Below are 21946 nucleotides of genomic sequence, written 5' to 3' on the forward strand. Positions count from 1 at the left end.
GCAACAAAAACAGTTAGAACAAAATATTCTAATTCAAAATGAAAATGCTTCAGTGCTGTGAAAAACTTCTAAAGACCTAAATTATTTTTTATTCTAATTCACTGTATATCCGAAATCTCTGGTTTTTGAATTTCCATTTAAGTGAAAGTTCATACTCTATCATCACAAGCTGCCTAGAGCTAGTGCAGGTAGGACAGGCAGGCTTCAGAATGGACATTTCCCAACATTGTGAAAACCAGCACTATTTTATTATCTTTAACGCGCACACACCTATTAATACGGATGGCTCATACATCACCTTCATATTTCTCAAACACAGGGCATAATTTCCTTTATTACCAGAACAGTCTTCCCCCTCTCGCCCCTGCTATGGCCGCCACCCACAGGCAGTACTTACTGACACTAAGCCAAGCAGACGGATGAACATCTAGCAGACCTGTATTTAACCTTTCCTTGCACGCGGCTGGGCTGGTTGACTACGCCTAGCTCTCGAGGCGTCTACATTGGCCTTGTTTTCCACAAAGTTTTCTCACTCGGTCTAACAAATAAGCTATATGTACAGAAACATATCTTCTCTTGCAAATTCTGTAGAAGTTTCCATATAGAATTACACAAATGGAATATATTTATTACATTTTCTACAGTCTTTTCACTTGTTTCAAAAATATTTAGGCTCCATTTTTTTTCTCCAGGCCAGACCTGTTAGAAATTCTGGCAGTGCTGCTCATCGCCCATTTTGTGTGTTTCTCTACACTCATGGCCTCTAAAGGCCACATATATAGCAGAGCTCCTACTATATATGTGGCCTTTTTAAATACTTTTTTAAACATCTCAGGTTGCACGTTCTGAAAAGAACCATCCTTTGCCTACCAACAATCACAAAAATAGTACAAGCTGCTTCTTTTATCACAGCAACATGACTCCGGATTGACCTAGAGAAAACGTGCTAACCAAATTAGTAAGTACGCTTGACGTGCCTTTCCACGGTTAATATGAGAAAGTAAACATATCTGCATGATTGGATGCTAGAAAAGATCAAAGTGACTGGTTTTAACTGGCTGGCTCTAAATAAATACCCGAAACGGTTTTCATTTCCCTCATCACTTGAGGATTTCTTTCAAGGGGAAATGCACTTTACCTGTACAAATCTGAAAGGAATACCACTGGTATCAACAGGAGGATGGGGTTTTAAGGTTCACTTCTCAAAAAAGCCATGAAGGGGAATAATAACCCAGATAGAGACTGAGAGAGGCTCTTTTTTATATTAGTCCTATTCACGTTCCTGCACCACGAGGGCTATAAAGGAGTCAGCTGTACAGAGATAACAGAGCAACCTCCTAATGGCTTTTGGTAACTACCACACTGGGCTAAGCAGATGAGGCACCTGGATATCAAAAACTCTAAATTCCAATCCCCATTCTATGAACCATGCAAGTCAGCAATTAAGGTCATCTTTAATGAACCAAAAAGGTCTACAACAACTTTTCTAGGATTTTTTTTTTTTAACTACTCTACTCAGCTTTGCTCCCTTGCCTGCACATCTCTAACTCCATCACAGTGCACTCTCTATGGTCTCTTGCTTACTATAATTTTCCTGAAAAGGTGCCACAGTAACTAACTAGTGCAGCATTTAAGAGTGAAAAGGATGATGAACAGTCTGGCTATCAATAAACTGCCACTTTAGACTTTGAATGTTTGGACTGAATTTTAAAAGAATTATTATTAAATTGGCCAAATAATGCTTTCCTACCCTGCAAAATTTGTAGTCCTACACTGAAGAATTGTTTAATTATGGAAAGACATACAAACATCCAGTCTGAGAGCCACACAAACATCTCAGAATCATAGAATCATAGAATGGTTTGGGTTGGAAGGGACCTCAAAGATCATCTAGTTCCAACCCCCCTGCCATGGGTAGGGACACCCACCACTACACCAGGTTGCCCAAAGCCTCATCCAACCTGACCTTGAACACCTCCAGGGATGGGGCATCCACAACTTCTCTGGGCAACCTGTTCCAGTACAGAAGCAGTGCAACGTAATATAAATATTTAACAAGTGCAATCTTATCAATAGAAATAATCTAGCATATACTGCTTAGGAATGTAGCACAGCTCTTCCCCTCTAGAACTACACAGTGATTAAAATATAATACGTACACCACTTAAACTCACAGAGGGAAGAAGTTTAAAAAAATAAAATTTTTTCGTTAGCAGAAATATTAAACAATATACATAGAGGATGTCTTGGTTAAGGAAAAGAAACGCTATATCATACTACTGTCACATCAGAAAACAAGAGTTTTATATTTGTCAGGTAAACACAGTGAACTTTTTCAGAACCTTTTGAGAACTGAAAGAACCACAGATCCCCATCCATGAGATATAGAAATCATATCAACCCCTGCTCTTGCTTTTCAAGCTACATCTGGTATTAGCCTTCTGTTATAATATTATTCAATTTTTAAAGAAAAATGTTTCTTTAATTTACTTAAATAATTACACAGAGCTTATTCACTAATGTAATCGGAAATACTTCACTCATGAGTTTTACGGAATTACACTATTTTGTAGAAATAAACAAAACACTGTTCAGTGCATGGTACATTCCAAGAACTGAGTCTGTTAAAGCAGTATTTTAGCTGAACATTAAATGTAAATTTCCTTTTTTTATATAGATATTATGAATCTCCATTAATTTTACAAGTATCCAATTAGAAATTTGACTTTTAGTTTAAATTCCTTGGTGTTTTGAGTTGTTTCTCCCAATACCCTTTAGAAAGCCTCTTCTCTCTGGGTAAATATGTCAATTCTCCTACCACTAACAAAGAAAGAGGACTTCATTCCAGGAAAGCCTCTGTCAAAACTGCACTTGCATTTTAGCATCATTCAAAACGTTTTTTTAAGATATAGGAAAATGTCCTTGTTCAAACCATTAGAAAGAGCAATACGCTGGTTATTTAACTAAAGCATAATGGTAACTATACAGAGAAATTACATTTTGCCTATTTTAGTTATTCTTTGAATAGATAGATGATGATCCAATTCTTTCCATTTCTCACTGTATTCTTTGAGCAACACAAACCCACCACACAAAACAAGGATTCCTACTCCCAAACTGTCAGTTTGTGACTGCGTACACCCGAGTTAATCCCTCTCAACCTGTCTGCCTCCACCGCCCATTCTGTGATGTCCTGGCACTGCCTGAGCTTCAGCACAACGTTCACTGAAACACACAGCTGCAAACTGCCACTGATGGCACTAACTTGCCTCTTGCCAAGGCAGGAGCTCCCAGCTCTTACTTCTTCAGAGCAACGGCAGGAACAAAAACTAGCCTTTTATCAGCTTGGTGATGAGAGGGAACATGAAAGGAAGGATGGGAGAAGAATACCTGCAATTCTGTGCAGCATGTACTAAGTTTTTCAATGAGAACAGATGCATTACACAGTGCAAAATAGATTTTAAAAATAAAACACTTCCTACAATAAACAAACCATTTAAGCTTCAACAAATGATTGAACCCCAAGGGAATCTGTCTATGTTTTTCAACTAATTTAAAGATTTACATGCAAAACTCAGCATGTGGAGCACATTTGGATTTCAGTCAGGTACTTCAAGGGACTTCGAGACCATAAATATCAGCAAATGGATTAAAGCAGTCTCAGTAGAGATTTTCCATCTCTGACAGGTATGTCTTGATTAGACATTGAAATAACATTACTCATATCATAAGCTGATGCAAGCTATGAATGTAAGTTAGATTTTTTTAATTTTATTTATTAATATGTTTGAGAACACTGTGCATAAGAGGACACCAATCCATGGAAACTGGTTGTTTAAAACATAAAAAGAGGAATTGATATTGCAACACACTTGAGAATGAAATAAAACCCACACGCTTAAAATGCTTATTCTTCGTAAGCAGTTTTGTACATACAAAGAGATATTTTCATGATAGGCCTCAAACGTCTCCGCACACGCCATATATATCCAAGTATGCTGGGGCCAACTGCAAGTACCGATCAGCACTGCCTCACAAAACAATGCAGCCCTACAAAGAGATATCAAAGAAGGGTAAGGTGAGGTTGAGCTGAGGGGTTTATTGGGCTTTTTTTAACCTTTCTTACACACTTCCTAAGGCTCCTGGGACTTGAGATTTCATTACATAGGAATATTCCTGATAGCACAACATATCGCTGACCATTGAATGCCTTGATGTTATTGCTGTAACAGCAATCACGCTCATCAGAACAATCTAACAGCAGACGTCCTGCATCACCTGAGGAACATCCTGACTCATACAAGTTAAGCTAATAAAATTAAGCATGGTTGCATCCACATGAAGGGTTTTGCCAGCACACCTGTGTTGCTGAGAGTGTGTGATGACTTTTCAGTTACAAGAACACTGTGGACAGCATTCTGTCAGCTATAAGTGTGACCGGAAAACCTCTTCTCCAGAAATGTCAGGAGAAGAGGATTGAAAGCATCAGGTTTGGTTGTTGGTTTTGGTGGTTTTCAAATTGGTACCCCAGTTTAATCTCAAGCGATCAGTAACGTAGAATTCAAATGAAATACATCAAGTTTGTCTTCAACTCAGTTTTCTGCACTCAAAACTTTGAGAGCGAAAAATCAAACTGGCAGAGTAAATAAGGCCGCCTCCTTGCTCTCAGAGGTAGCACAAGTTCTTTTTCCTTCTGATCCATAAATCTTTTTGTCTCCTTTCCCGGAGTCAAGAAAGCTTATTTTGGGATATGACACTTAAGGAAAGAGAGCATTAGGGCATCTTACAGAAAAGCAGCCCAAGAGATACACTAGAATACAAAGAAAAGAAAAGGTGAATAAGAGACTAATATCAGCCAATAACAACATAACTGGAAGATGGAAAGATTACACAAAAGATTAATATGGTTAAGAAGAAGGATGCTTCCTCTTAAAGACTGCAATATAGGGAAAACAACAAAACACAAGAAGTAAGAAAGAAGAGGTTAACGGTTGGGAGATAATAGAGAGAGAAAGGGCAAAGTGGAAAAAGGAAGGCATCTATATCATCAAGATTATCAAGTTTCCTGATATTTCCTAAAGCCCCTACTACTGGAGCTTTAAGAACTTCAGTTTTCACTGAAGTTAGAATCTAGTTGTATTGGGTTTGCATGGGAAGGTTTCGGTAGCGGGGAAGGCTACAGAGATGGCTTTCGAGAGAACCTGCTAGAAGCTTCCCCTCTGTCCAATAGAGCCAATGCCAGCCAGCTCCAAGATGGACCCACTGCTGGCCAAGGTCGAGCCCATCAGTGATGGTGGTAGTGCCTCTGGTATAATATATTTCAGAAAGGGGAAAAGTTGCTGCACAACAGAACCTGCAGCCAGAGAGAGAAGTGAGCATACGCGAGAGAAACAACTCTGCAGACACCAGAGTCAGTGAAGAAGGAGAGGGCGGAGGTGCTCCAGGTGCCAGAGCAGAGATTCCCCTGCAGCGCATGCTGAAGACCATGGTGAAGCAGGCTGTCCCCCTGTACCCCATGGAGGTCCATGGTGGAGCAGAGATCCACCTGCAGCCCATGGAGGACCCCACATCACAGCAGATGGATGCCTGAAGGAGGCTGTGGCCCTGTGGGAAGGTCCTGGAAGGACCTGTGGCCCCATGGAGAGAGGAGCTCAGGCTGGAGCAGGTTTGCTGGCAGGACTTGTGACCCTGCAGGGGACCCATGCTGGAGCAGTCTGTTCCTGAAGGACTGCACTCTGTGGGTGAGACACCCACGCTGGAGCAGTTCATGAAGAGCTGCAGCCTGTGGGAAGGACTCACATTGGAGAAGTTTGTGGAGGACTGTGCCCCATGGGAGAGACTCCACACTGGAGCAGGGGAATAGAGTGAGGAGGAAGGAGCCGCAGAGATAACGTGATGAACTGACCACAACCTCCATTCCCCGTCCCCTCTGTGCCACTCAGGGGGAGAAGGCAGAGAAAATCAGGAATAAAGCTGAGCCCAGGAAGAAGGGGAGGGGTGGGAGGAAGGTGTTTTAAGATTTGTTTTTATTTCTCATTATTCTACTGTCATGGTTTAACTCCAGCCAGCAGTGTAACACCACGCAGCAGCTCACTCACTCCCCCCTCAGAAGGATGGAGGAGAGAATCAGAGGGTAAAAGTGGTAAAACTTGTGGGCTGAGATAAAGACAATTTAACAGGTAAAGCAAAAGTCACACATGCACGCAAAGCAAAGCAAGGAATTCATTCACTACTTCTCATCGACAGGCAGGTGTTCAGCCATCCCCAGGAAAGCAGGGCTCCATCACACGTAATGTTTACTTGGGAAGACAAACGCCATCACTCAAAACATCTCCCCTTCCTTCTTCTTCCTCCAGTTTTAAATGCTGAGCATGACATCATATAGTATGCAATATCCCTTTGGTCAGCTGAGGTCAGCTGTACCAGCCTCCTCCCAGCTTCTTGTGCACCCCCAGCCTCCTTGCTGGTGGGGTGGGGAGCAGAAAAGGCCTTGACTCTGCGTAAGCACTGCCCAGCGATAATGAAAACATCCCTGCATTATCAACCCTGTTTCCAGCACAAATCCAAAACATAGCTTCATACCAGATACTATGAAGGAAATCAAGTCCATCCCAGTCAAAACCAGGACACCTACTCTGATATGACTGGTTATGACCTAAATTAATTTTTGCCAAGTCGAGTCCATTTTGCCTGTGACAGTGATTGGTGAGTGATCTCTCCCTGTCCTTATCTCGACCCATGAGCCTTTCATTGTATTTTCTCTCCCCTGTCCAGCTGAGGAGGGGGGAGATAGAGAGGCTTTGGTGAGCACCTAGCATCCAGCCAGGGTCAACCCACCACACTAATATTCATAGTTAGAATCAAAAGCTATATAATATTCCCCAACTGCTCACGAACCTAAAAGTAACAAGAAAAACATCCTTATTTTCTTAAGGTAGGCTGGCTCATGACTTCTTCAGAGTCTGACTTGTGGTTCTGAACACTCAGAGTAGGTAATACTTCAATCTCTGGTTCATTCAGTGTTATTTATTTTGGTGCTGCTTTATTTCTCTGTAAACAAGCCTGATGAAAAGTAATGAGATTGCCTGTTATAGCACTTGGGGGATATTAAAATTGCTTGTTACACTGAAATAATTAGAGAAGGATAAAGAAAATAAGAACATATTAATCACACTCTACACAAGCCTATCCAATATATGAGAATCTAACCTTTGAGAAATAGTCCTCAAAAAAATCTACTTGTAGCCTTATGATGGGCCAAAAAGCTCAGTTATCAACCAAAACTTAATGAAAATCTGCACAAATAACTGCAGTCTGTGCCATACTGATTAGACGTTGGATATAGCCACTCTTCAGAGATTTTTGCTCATTAAGAGCAATACCACAGAATACTGTGCACAGACCTTACTCTCCACAGAACTCTCACAAAAAGCCTTCCCTTGGGTTTCTGCAAGACATTCTGCATGACCAGGCATTAGGGTATTTATCTAAACAAGGCACTCTAATGTTTAACTAAGCCTGGCTTGCACAAGTTTCTCTAAACGTAACTGTAATATATTTGTTTTTCAACTTTATGATACAATAGAGCTTATTTTAAAGGATATAGATGCCTCCTGAATATGAAACCAATCTATAATATAAACCAAACTAATCTCATTGGTTCTTTTCATTCCGCTCCCTTTCCTTCTACACATATCAATAAAGTCTAGTCTCCTTTTGCAGTATCCTAAAACTTTCAGAGGAGCAGGGAAGGAGCTGCACTGACCTCTTTTAGGGCTTGTCCACAAGACTTAAAAGTGTATGCGTACAATATATACATATTTACCTACACATATGTGGCTTACAAACATACTGAGGTGTCTCTACAAACACATTATTCACATTTCAAAGGCGTCTTTCTTCATGTGCTTTTTATTCATGCAAATTCTTCCCATTTTATCTATTGATTGCTAATTAATGAATTATAACTAAGAAACAGTTATGACGGTCAGGTTTTCCAAGCTGCAACAAACTTTACTCAGACAAAAATAGCTAGCTTTCTCTATATGTAACAAGTGCTTGCTATCTAATACTTTGAACTGAATCCATCATCTATCCAGCAACTAAAGTAAAAGCTTTATCTGTGTTGACTTACTTCTAGTCCCACAAAGTTCAGAGCTGTCTTTTTTAAATTAGACTTCAGTAATTACGCCTTCAGAGCTTAACAAAAAACACCATGTTTTGTATAAAAATGAAAAACAAATGAAAGACCTAAAAAGGTTAGTGCTCAAGAGATACAGATCTAATTGTAATAACATTTCTAGAAATAATTTAGGGAAATACACACTTCATTATCAAATATTATCAAGCCTATTTCAAACAATGCATCAACTGAAAGGATAAATTTTTACTAATCATCATACACCCTCATACTTACTTCCCTAATTGAATTTACTACATTAGAATCTGAAAGACTGTTACTTTAAAAAAACAATAAAATAAAAATAAAATCCAAAACTGCAGACTGTTAAAGTAAAAAAAAAAAAAAAAACAAAACCTACAACCCGAAAATCTCACTCCCAATCAAATTGAAATGAACACACACACAAATAAAACAACTCAAAAAGACAGGGTAGATATTTACCTTGTCAGGCAGAACAGTATCTATAACTTGTTCATTTTTTAACATGAACAGCTAACATGAATGCCTAACAAAACCAAAACGCAATGCATATTGCTTTCAGAGCAATCAAGTCACAAAAGTTGTTCTCATCCCACGAATGTCATATTCTTGCAGGAAGGAAAGATGTTAAGCAAATGTCAACCTGTTCAAATTCTAAGAAAACTGACATCATGCAAGACAAAATGTCCAGCAACTAGGAAACCACAGCTCGCTATTTCTTAGTCTGAACTCCAATGAACTGAATCGGAATGAAAAATAAAACTTTTTAATCCTGCTTCCTCCTCCTTATCCTCTGCTACTTAAAAACAAAAAGAATGAGGTGATATTCTTGTAGCAGCTGTTATCAACTGTTCACTTTGGCATTTCAAAAACTGGTAAAGACTATTGTCAAAACCAGTATATTCAACTTGCTGAAAATTTTTCCATTTTCTTCTACTATAAAATTAAGATACCAAATCTACATTGATATAACAAAAAAAATGCACCATTTTCCCATGGAACCCAACAGTAGCTGAATGCACTTCTCCCATCCCTCAGAAAAAAATCAGCTTATGATTTACATGTCCAACATATAAAGGTTCAAAAATACTGGCCTTTGTCCTTAAAAGCGATTTTTACTTTTTAACACCACCCTCCTCTGCCAGGCAACATGCTGCATCATAAATTACTTAAAATTTATGTTAAGCATTGAACAGATAAGAAAACATTATTATTGATGGACTATAATTCTAATAACGCACTTACTAAAGCTTTTTCTTTTTTGGTATCAATATAAACGCAGGGCATTCAGCCACTAGAACAAGTAAAGTCTAGAAGCAGCAGCTACTTCCACAAGAACTTTGAAATCAAATGTTTCTTATATTGCCATGGAGACCAACAGTCTTCACATTCGGTGTGACTGAACAGATGGTTTAAAAAGCTTAAAATACAGCTGTGATGCAGACCTCTCCTCTGTCCATTGCTTCCTCACTCATCTTTCTCTGATAAGAATGTACAGTTACGACACATATTTAGTCCAACATAGCAGTGAAGACCGGGCTCAAAACAGATGCATAGTAATACATGTTTGGTTTCAGTTACATTATTTCTCACAATGTGGGACCCAAATTTAGATAACCAGAGATGAACATGTTGAAATAGAAAAATTACCAGCAGAGCACATGAAACATATCACTACTGTACTTTATTGCCCAGATTTACTACAGAGAAGGAAAACGACAGCAGAAGAAAAGAAGAGTTCTTGAGCATCAGAAATTTTCATTTTGAAATAACATAGAACATCTGGACAGATGTTCCCTTTCAATAGAAAACAGAATTCTCCCTCACCAAGAGGGTATTTAGATCTGTGCAAAAAAAAATTTGCTATTCGACAAAAGCTATTGTTACTGCTTACACTTTTGGTAGGTTTTTCATTACAGCCTAAGCTGAGTAGAAATGGATTTTGAGAAAGGCAGAAAAGGCTTGAAATCCTTCCTTTGGCACTCCTTCACTTGCACAACGCCTCCCTGCCATTCACAAGTAAAGCTGGGTGAGTGAATACCAATGCCTTGTGACATTTAATGCCAAAGTTCTCACCAGCTGATCTAACAACATATTGCCCTTTCCCAGGCCTTTAGAATTTGGACTTTGAAAGGTTGAAATACACAGACATGGGTTTTAAAGAACAGCCACCTAAGAATTTAGAAGTTTAAGGGAAAACTAAGGTCTTTAAAAGTGACTAGCAATTTTTGCAGCCATCCATTTTCAGCACCTTAAAGGGACCACAATTTAATCTGAGTTACTCACTGCCTTACAGCAAGGCCGCCTCACAGTGTATGCAAATACAACAACAACAACAAGTAACTTCTGGTAACCTTACCTCCATGGCTGAGTCACATTTTGGTAGTGGAGCCTGGAGGATCTGAACTGTAAATCCATGACTGTCACAAATTGGCTATAACAGGCTTATCTATTCCTTTAACAGAAGCTTGAGTTTAATTATCTCCCTTGTTCCATGGCACAGCATTTTTAAGTAAATACATGCTTGAAGAAGCAGACAATGAAAGAAAAGGGACGAGATCATAATCAGATACGTACTTTCTTTTCGTAACTACACCTCCCAGACAGCTCTAGGGCTTTCATAGAAAGCCATTGGAAATTATACTTGAGAGAGAAAATGAGAGACTTGTTACATGCAAGACCTGCCTATCACAGAAAGGATTTAAATGCGGGGCTGCAGGGGCAGGAGACGTAGGCAAAGATACAGAACAATCTTGCTGCAGTCCTGTCGTAAGACTCCACAAGGAATAGGGACCCAGCTTCAAGAAGAAGCCAGTTAAGAAGCCTGAATGAGCGTTCAGGTAATTCTTGTGTGACTTTATCAATACACAGACCCCTGCAAAGTACTTCAAATATTCCAAGACCTACCTAGGTTATTGGAAGAAAACAGGAACCACTAAGGAGCAGAGCATCTGCAAGGCTACTACACTGTGTCTGGGGTGCATATCCAACTGGTTTTCTCCATTCAGCACAAGAAGTAGTTTCTAACACGAGTCCAAAAATTCACAGAACTGCTATAGTCCCACAGTGTTGCAACAAGACTTTTTGGATTACACTCATACGTAGCATTTTCTCTGCTTCTTATAGCAATACAAGAAAAAGAAGCAGCCAAGTTAATATAGCCCTCTTTGTGTAACAGTGTTACAGAGCAGAGAAAATGGATTTGGAGAAAATAAGTTTCTCTTGAGAGAAAACCAGGACATAAAGAACAGGGTAAAATGTTCTGAAAGGTCTGTGGTAAAATCTGGGATAGATACTACAATGCCCTGCAGCGTTGCTTATGAAAACAAAAGGGCATCGATGCGGGAGAACCGCATGGAAAAGAGGCAGATGGGAAACTGTCCCTATAGCCTCCATTTTGCAAGGTAGTTCTGACTACAGGAGATGGCAAGAGGGCAAGATAGGATGCACTTCAGTGGAACGAGCTTGGGGTAGGCCAGAGGACAGAACCAGTGGGTTGGCAGAGGGACGGAGTCGCTGGAGAGAGAAAGGCAGATGCAGAAGTCGCCAGGCATTGTATGAAGCAGACTTGGGGAAATGGAAGGGAAAAGCAGAGGATGAGATAAGAAACATGCAGAGAAGAAATATGGGAAAATAGGAGAGAGGGTGAGAGAGGAAAACAGGTAAATATGTCTGACCATGCTATACAGAACAGCATAATGAAGTTTGAAGCAGGCAAGCTGGGAAGTTGAGAGGGGGCTGAGAAAACAGAGGTAGCAAAAACAAAGCACAATTTGACGAGTGATTTGCAAATAAGAAAGCTTGTGGGAAACAGCGGTATTAGAGAAGAATCAAAGATATCCCCGAAATATTGCCTAGTGAATATGAATAAAATGAGTTCAGTGTGTTTTGCTGAGAACAGCATTTGATAGTGAGGTTCACGGGTATAGGAAGCAGAAAAGAAACTAGGAATTACGGGGATTTCTAAACGAAGACAGAAACTGCCTTCACTCATAATTCAAAGTCTGAAATCAGTTTGTTAAGATTCATGAAAGAGCCAATTTACCTAATATTTCTTAAATACATTAATTATAATTTATTCTAATGTATTCTCTATCTAACAAACTCAAGGTATTTTATTCCTTTCAAGCGTTTTTCTGTTTTACAGGCATAAGGATTCAAAAATAGTACTATTCGAAATTTAACCTCCGATAAATTCAAATAATATGGCAAATATATCACAAAGGCAAACTAATGGATGGTAAAGTACCAGGTTTGTTTTGAGGTTCATTTGAAATAACAGGATTATTCACAGTGGTCATGAATGAAGTATTTAATTTTGATTCATACCAACAAAACCTTTATGGTTTCCTGGTATATATTACAAGGGCTTGTTCCTTTCTTTAAAAATGAAGCCAATAGCAAAATTCCACTGACTTCTATATGAAATAGATTTAATTCTCATATGTTGTCCATAGGCTGATATATTACATTCCCATGCCTACATTGTAATGACATTCCTATATTCTGTACATTTCAGAATGATATATCACAGCTCCATCACTTCTATTGCTTCCATCCTGCAGCTCATTTTATTCTCCTATTTCAGTGTACAACCTGCTTTACTTATTTTCACCCCTCCTGTTCATAATTTTCTGTTTTTCAGCTCCTTATCTCTGCCACCTCCATGGATAATATTCCTTTGCTCTATCATTTTTTCCTACGCCTACATTCTTAAGCCACTTCAGATCTGTGGCTATGCCCTTCTGTCTTTAGTTTCCAAGCTTTCATTTCCAGGATTCTGTGGCTGAGTCTCAAAATCTCCCCAGGAGGTTTAAACACCCCATGTCCATTAAATTTAACAAACTACCAAAATCCTTAGGCTGAAAATATTGCCTCTAATTCAAAATACAATACATTCAGAAAAAATACAATTCTGTTTCTCATGAAAGCTAAGCCAAGGTCAAGCAATTAGATAAGAACACAGCCACAACACCAGAAGCTTAATAAACGCTGTACGCCTTTGCTAGAACCGTTCCCATCTCTGCTGACTGCCAAGATATCCGTCTGTAGCTAAAAGCATTCCCCTCCCCAACCAGTTCACATCTGTTTAGTAGTGAATATACTACTGCAGTCTGGATAAAATCACCTATTTCCTGCAGATCTCTAACTGCTAGAGAGAAGCCAGAACCAAATTGTCAGTCTCATTTAAAAAAACAAACAAACAAACAAGACTTTTTTAATCTATGATAACTTTTCAACTGCCAGTGAGGATCAAAACAGAAATGCAAAAACATCAACATCCCAAACACTGGATCAAATTCTTATCAGGACTGAACAGCATTATTTAAAAAAAAAAATGGTTTGCTATACAGTTTTGTAAATGCAATCTTTTAGCTATATTTTCTATGTAAAACAAGTCTGGAGTTTTAGTCATCCTTACTGAAAAGATACAGGCTGTTGGAATTTTTTCCTCCGCACATTGATGAATGCAATGAAATTCAGCTTGCAGGACAGATGCTTCCTTGAATAGTAATTGCAATTTTAAGGCCTCTGAACTGTAAATCCAAGATAAGCCAAGGCTCTTCAGATGCCCATCTGAACCTGAACTCTAAACAATGTGAAGTTCGCACATCCCTAGTAATTAAAACAACGCAGTGTTTTTTACTCTAGAATTGCTGTCAAAGAGATGAGAGCTATCATTACAAATGCTGTGGTATTACTCATTTGAATTTTTTAAAAAACTTCAAAGAACAGTTCTAGAGATAGAACTTTTACTCATACACATACCACTGTAAGAAGGAAAATAGGAAGGAAAACACAACGGAGGAAATACAAATAGAGATGTTCCTTGTTTAATTACCATGTTATGAGGGTTGACATCTCTGTGCCAGAACTATAACCTGAGTAGCCCCAAGTTATCCAGCACACCCAGACAGCAATAAAGCAGCTGGTAGCAGCTTCACCTGATGGTTCCAAATGAGCTGCGGTATGAACTTCAGTGACTAAGAAGTCTCCTCCTCCAAACACTTACGTGAAAAAGAAACATTAACAGATAGTCAGACCCTGACCATCCTGGGAATTAGAGACAGAAGAGGACACACTTAAAGAGGTAAAAAAGATGCAACAAGAGAAAAGGAGTAGGTCAGAATAAATTATCTGGGAGACTTTATAACAGGTCTGAATATCACCAATTTTCTAAAAGGTGCAGATTTGCATCCTACAGGAACGACCTGATTACAAGAGAACCAGGGCAGATTCTTCTGAAAAGTGTCACCGTTCCTGGTTCATATGTGCCTGGGATAAGCTAGAATTGTCAACAGTTTCATACAACCCTTCAGAAAACAGTAATGGAGAACCACACAAGCTAATTTTTTTCAGAGTGAAAACTCTAGCAGCCTAAGGAAAATATCACTAATCTGAAAGTTCTTCTGTTTCTCTAATCTCAGTTAGGCCTTAGATCTCCTCCCACATGGCTTCCCACTTCAGGCCTGTATGTGTGCACATGAAAGAGTGCATGTTTGCAACTGTCTGCGTTTCACGGCAATTGCACATACAGTTTGCTTATCCCACCTTGCACTGCTGACCAACTTCCTGTAGAGCTGCTTTACTGCCAGGCTGTCATGTCAGCATCAGAAAGAAATAAGAACAAGCCAGAGTTCTTCCTCAGGTAAAGTCTTTTCATTATTTTAAGAAAGCCTGAGGGGCATCTAGTGTTTCATCACGAGGGGGAAAAAAAAAATGCCACCAACACCCAAGGTGGCTACATGAAATGCAGAGAGAGCTCATGAATTTTTGTGAGTGGAGAGACACACACCACGGCACTTCATATACAGTATGGTGTGTTTAACTTTAAATCTTTCAAATAAAAGAATCTGAATAGAAAAAGATACATTCCACTGGTTTTCTGATTCTATCCTACGAAGATACAGTTTTGTCACAGGTTTAACTGATATTCTTCCAATTCCATGTGATCACATGATATGCTACATACGTCCATCTTCTAAGCTGAATATCATTTAGCTCTTAATGAGCTATCAATATCTCATATGTATGTTGAAAAATCATCTATTTCCTTGTATTTTTCAGTCTATCTCCCTGTTTTTCATAGCATATGAGAAGTGTTTATAATTGGACTTCTAACATGCTGTCATGAGCACGTAGAGGTACAGCTGGAACATTCAAATGCATCAACCAGTTGTGCTAATGACAAACTATTTTATTTTGTATTATTTCATATTTCAAATTCAAATGCTTTTAAATATTACTTGTCTTCACATTTCAGTCAGCCTTCAAAATAACAGCAAGAGAACAATAAAAGTCAGAAATAAAAGTTGGTCTCTTTAGTTTGACAACAAATTGGAAATCCCATTTTTAAATACTTTGCCACATGTCTCACACAGCCATTACAACAGTCATCTTTTTTGGCCTTTGATTCTCTTAATATATTTTTAAAATCTATTAGCACAAATACATATAATTAAAAATCTGTATTATTTTTACTTCTGATTCTACAGTATATTGTAAATAATTACATGTTGAAGTGTGTCCAAAATCCTCAAGAATATGGTTAAAAAAAAATTTAATAACTTTTCAGTCTAAAGCATTTAAACTAAACCTGCATTAGTGAAGCTTCCAGAGCTACCATAGCATAAGAGTGGATGAAACTATCATCTACCATGATCCAATATTTACTGAAAGCTGCTAGATTCAAATGGATGCTTATGGTATAAATAACAGGAAACGTGATCTGTATTTCCCAGCAGACCAAAGGTATCACACCCACTGATATATTTAAACAAGATCCACTAACCACTCTTAAACTTGAAAAGCCATTTAAATTTCATTTGAAATATGCCATATATCCCAAATTGAGTCACTCCTCTTTCTCCTCCCTGATTGATTGGCTTTAGCAGAGGCTACTTACATTCTAAAGATAATTTCAGTTCAATCACATCTTACTTCTCACACACACACTCAAACACACACCTAGCCCTGGACCACAGGATGAAAGGTAGTAATGTTGAGGCTTAAAACACCCTAGTAAAGACCAGGGTTTGGGGGAAGGGGGGCAGGTAGATTTTTTTACATTGCAGCACTATATTTGGCATTGGCCAATGTTTTCAGACAGTCCACTTCTTCAACGTCAAATTCAGGCAAGAACAATTTGATTATGTCTTTTGGTAACTGGCTGTTTTCAATCTTTGTTTTTCCCCTAGATACCGTTGTCTATGAATGTGTCAACATTTCTTGCCTATGACCAGCCCACGATAAGTTACTGTGGAGTACACCACGAACTGCTTGCTCACAAGCCCTATGACTCGAATAACCAGGAAGAAACAGTGGAAACACACCTAGAAACTGATTTGGACCTGAGCACAATAACAACAACAGCACGAATCAAGGAACACAGTCAGCAGCTGGCTTAACTGGTTGTTTTATTTGTTGTCATCTTTTTTCCCGTAGCAGAGGCTGCAACCAAATTCTATGTAACATTATGGACAGTGAGAAGACATAATACTATGGATTCTAGGATCCCTGTTCAAATTAAAAACAAATCACAAAGATTAATTGTTTCAAGTCTACGATTTGTAATTAGTTAAGTTGTGCAGTATTTTTTTGACTTCAGAGTATGACCCTTACAGTGAATCTTTTTCAAAACTCATCCTACCTACCTGTATAAACTGTACAGATGTAATGTATTTTTCATATTGTAAAGTTTCAATTACCAAGAACAGCTGGTATGTACAGTACCATAATTTAATTACATCTTACTTTACAAGTTTCCGTTTCTAAAGTTTCAAATTAACAAGTTATTTCTTGTGTTATTAAGTTACTCTGTTTTGTAGGGATCATTTTGTTACTGCTTTTGTGCCCAGAAAACTTTAATCTACAATTCTGTCTTTGCAGAATATGCACCGTTTTTACCGTGTTTAATGTGTAGAATTTTATCTACAGTTCCAGAAGTAACACATTAACCAAAAGGAGGGTGTAACTATTCAGACTAAGAAATTCTTGAAATACATAGCCAAGTTTTCTTATAAATTAAAATAAAAAAAATTAACAGTTCTCCTCAAACTTACCTGTTGCCTTGAAATACAGCCTGATTTCTAAATCAGAAAAACTTAATGATAAACAGATATATTTTAACAATGAAGTTTGTGTATGCAACTGTTAGCAAAGTCTCGCTGTTCTGCAAGACAATATGGGCAGGAGACTTCAATAGGCAGCTGTCTTTACAAAATCCACAGTGAAAGTATAGTTTGCCAAATCAGGCATTTGTATTTCTACTTAAAGACAAACAGGCCCAAAACCTACTTCTGTCAAAGACAGCTGCTGACAGAAGTGGCAACAGAAACAAGCCCTTAGAATTATACTACTCCTAGAATGTAAAATGTTACTCAAAAGTAAAAAACCTTTTCTTTTCTGAAAAACACAGTAATTTGGACCAAATGATAAAGGTTAATAGTCCTTTAACAAAAAGCTAAGAAAAAAACACCCAAAAATTTTAAGTTAAAAAAAAAAATGTAGTATTAAGTCTTTAACAATTACTACATTGCATATTTGTCTACCACTTAATATCTGGATTGAAGCATTCTTATCCCATTCTTTGGTTTTAATTCTTCAAGACTTCTCAATACTGTATGAGAATAACTTTTATAATACTACCCTCATGTTGTAATCATAACAGATTACAGGAATTAGAAACACATTATATCATGCCAACTCAGTGAAATATAAAAGGGAACATGAGCCTTCCAAAACATAGAAGAAAAAAGTTTCATATGGTGAAGCAACTTTTTTATAATAAAGAGAAATTCTATAACCACAAATCTATTTTTCTGAATGTTTATCCCACCATATTTTCATGTAGCTTCAGAGCAGAAGACTGAAATTTAAAATAATGGTTCAACGGTTTGTACAAAATTTAAAGCAAATATAATGAAAAATAGCTTCAAAATATTGTTAACAAATTAATCTGCATTCACTATCTTTTAAGTGGAAACAAAGTGTCAAAACAGAATACATTGTATTGGTTATTTATTTAGCATCTTAGATTTTGTAACATATTTTGCATAAATTATTTGCTATTCAAAACATTATTTGTCTTTTTAAGACTTATCTTAAACCTCCACACTTCAGTATCTTATTTCTTCACTACACTGGTTCTTGAATTTCTGGTCATCTGCTACAGTGCTGGAACTTTACTATGCACATTTGAAAATGCATTTTGCTACTTCTAAAATGAAACCAAAACACAGGTGTCATTCTGGAGTTGAGTGGCTTCCGTACTGCAGGAAGAAGTTAACTGCTTCATTTCAAAGTTGTTTTTAAGGTTTACTGTTTAGGCATTCTGGTCATGCTAGCAGGCCTGAGCTGTTAGCATCAAATACCATCCTCCCAAAAGATCACTTCAGTTATTCTTACTCTGTCCTTCCTATTCTTTACCTTGACACACTGCCCTCAAATATTTATGGTGCGTGAACGTGGTCCTGGCACTGATGCAGTTACTCAAAATTCACAAAGGTTCAAAGACTCCATGTACTTCTAATTTATGGAGAACTGTACGACATTCATATTTTCAATGTTGACCACTCTAATGAACTTAGGCTAAGGAACATGATGAAATATTCTCTTATGCCAAGAGACACAAAATCTTTTTGATGCCTCTGGTTTAATAAGCACAACTCAGTATATATTCACACACAGAGAAACGTTTCTCTTTTTGTTTCTTTTTCTCAATAATGAGGTATACATCAATGAATCTGGTTCATCTTGGACCTCTCCTGAAAGACCTGTAGTTTCAGACCAACGTATCAATACATGAACGGTAGAATAGTAGGGTCACAGCAGTAGCAGTGATTCTGCACCTCACAGGTCTGCTATACTATCACAACCAACCTCCTGGGCATTTGCAGTGCCAGGCTCTCTGTAACCCCAATGGGCCACTCCAGTGCTCTGAAAAACAGATACAACACTCTGGGGCCCAAAGCACCAGTGGAATACATGCCTACCCTAAATCCAGAGTATTAAAACATACGCTTCCATACATATAACTGGATACCATTTTTTTAATGAACTACATCAACCTGAAATCTGCTATTGTCAACAAGATGGACTTCTTCAAGAAAACTAGATGGCAGGTAGGTACCTTCCCTAAAAAGTCCGTATCATGAAAAAAATCTAGATTAAGCAAACCCAAAGAAGGACTTACTCTTAAGGTCCTGTGTCAGTGTGCGTACATCTGCTTTCCAGCAGATAGTTGCCAGCTATTTACTGACTCGGACTGCACAGGAATAGTAAATGCTAGTTATGTGGACAAAACAAAAAATATCACCTAATAAAGCCCCAGTCTTTTAAGCTATAAGTTAGAAAGAAGAAAGTAAGCTGAGCCTATGGGTTCAAATATTTATTTACAGAAGGTCACTTTCATATATCATTTCCCTTTGCAATAACATCCATAAACCAGAAATAGATGTAGCCAACTGCATCAATCTCAGTCTTACAGTTAAGTGGCACCATTATACCCTGGTAGATCATTCTATCAAGAAAAAGCTGGGCAAATTCATTATGCTTGCAAAACACAAACTGATAGAGAGTATAACCTCTATCAATAAATAAACCCAGACAATTTAAAAAATAATTCTAGCTAGAAGCAACAATTCACACCATCCATCAGCGGATCATGCTTGTACAGCAATTTACAGGGATGTAACGCCCATTAGGAAATTGAGCACAAGTATCTGAATGGAGGTCCTATCTAAAGAAGAACACATACAGGAAGATTAATGATTAATCTGACAAAATACTGCATATGTCTCAAGACTGTATACAAAAAAATAAAAAGGACCAAAACAACATCTGTACAAGAAAGTACATGACTCTTTCAATTAAAAAGCGATCAAAATTTGCAGTATAAGGTCGTAGTATAAATTATTTGCAAGGGATCTAAGAGCTACCACTAACAACAATAACAAAAAATAGTATATACAGAGTTTTCAGAAATATATCGCAAGTATCAGACTTCTTTTGGCAACATACATCAAACAGAAGATGTACCAGCCTCAGAAGTTGTGTAGCAGCTTGCTTTACTGACAGCCACTCCATTTCTCCCCTTCTCTCTCAAGGTATTTTTTATCTCTTACTGTTATTTCCAATCCTCAGACTGGACAAGAGAACAGAAACTTTGCAAAAAATCATAATGTGAATGGTAAAAAAATAAAACAAAAATGCACCACTGACTAGAAAAACAAAGCCAGGATTCCAGAATCAACGAAACTGTAATAAATTCTGGAAAATGCTTTATAAGCAATGAAGGTACTCAAAGATGTAAAAGATGTACTCAAAGATGTAGATGTTACATCTACATCATGTAGATGTAAACAAACTACATGATCACGCATAGTGTCAAATACAAGCAGCTGTATTTAGTTCCCAACTCATCCAGAATCTAGAAATAGTCTGTTGAACAGGTGAGAAAGAACAGTTCAACTCATGTTCCCTAGTCTGATCCTCTTCTCTTGAGGGAAACATCTCTTTGCTCCACATTTTGCATGGGTCTCAGGGGCTGGGCTTCCTGAAGGCAAATCTTACCAGTAAAGGCATAAATATGTGTAAATGAATATAATAAAGGTTTTGCTTGGTCAGATCAAAGTTATATCCAGGCTTGATAACCTGTCTCGAACAGCAGCTGAAAGATGAAATCCAAAGAAGAACTGAAGAGTGGAGCAAGCACACAGCAGTATTTCCCCAGAATGCTCCTGCAGTCCCCAATTATTTGTAGGTCAGGGACTTACTGAGTCAAGTGTGTTGTCATAATAGTCTCTCTTTGAACGTGTACACAGGTTCTTTGAACCCATATAAATTTGTAACATTCACAAGTCCTGCAGAAAGTAAATTTACTTTGACAAGAAAAGCTGCCTCTTTTCTTTAGTCTATTAGAAATGAACGATAAAGTAGTGTAATAATAACACTTTCACTTCCATTTTCAGCACAGAAATACGATTATCATGTAATTAATAATGACAGACTGACGACTTCTAGGTAGCTTGAATAACGTCCATCCAGTCATCTGAAGTATACACATTATCTGAAACCCTGTAGATTCAATTATCAGATTTCCCTTGGGGGGTTTCTTAAAATCAAGATTCAGCTCACGAGAAAGTAGAATATTTTTTCAGCTTTCTCAAATCCATCACAACAGTAAACAAAAAATAAGCCTGTTCCTCACAAAGTATTGCAAAACACTTTTCAACAAAGACACGTGACCCTCTTATTAGATACAAAATTGACCATATGATCCATATTTAAAAGCAGATGTTCATTAAATTCCTCAAAAAATATTAACATTCAAGTGAATTAATAGTTCTATTATAAAGCAACAAGGCCAAATTCCATTTTCCTCCTCTACCTAATTGTAGAATCTGATTAATTTTAATTATAAAGTTTCAGAATAAATCAACGTGAACATCAGAGTTCATGATTAATGTTATTTTAATGAACACCTAAGGAATTAACATTTTGCCACTAGAACCTTGCCAAGAATTTTTATGTAAGCTGAAATGCAGCGTGTACAACCGTGAAAATCCCACATGGCATGGAGCTTATATTCTACTTTATCAACATCAATTTTGTATGTAAATAACTAATTCTTAAAACTATCTCTCTAGATGGTTAACTACAAAGGAGCACCTGCTGTGGAACAGCAAATGAGCCTGCAACATGGAACTCATTATACTCACTCCAGTTACATTAAAGCTCTAATACATTCATAATAGTGGACACTTAAAAGTGTCACCACTATAG

The 21946-nt window shown here is 37.8% G+C and overlaps 2 protein-coding genes across 6 annotated transcripts in view; one reads left to right on the forward strand and one right to left on the reverse strand.

Moving 5' to 3' along the window:
- Positions 1 to 16569, forward strand: part of LRRTM3 (leucine rich repeat transmembrane neuronal 3) — an 87091-nt gene extending 70522 nt beyond the window's left edge. The window contains exon 2 of the mRNA XM_009991699.2: positions 16360 to 16569. Within this exon, the coding sequence (XP_009990001.2) occupies positions 16360 to 16569 (210 nt within the window). The remainder of the gene's footprint in view (positions 1 to 16359) is intronic.
- The window catches only part of CTNNA3 (catenin alpha 3), a 520316-nt gene that overhangs the window by 355368 nt on the left and 143002 nt on the right, over positions 1 to 21946 (reverse strand). The window lies entirely within an intron of this gene.

This window comes from Tauraco erythrolophus, chromosome 9, assembly GCF_009769465.1.
Source record: "Tauraco erythrolophus isolate bTauEry1 chromosome 9, bTauEry1.pri, whole genome shotgun sequence".
Lineage (NCBI taxonomy): Eukaryota > Metazoa > Chordata > Aves > Musophagiformes > Musophagidae > Tauraco > Tauraco erythrolophus.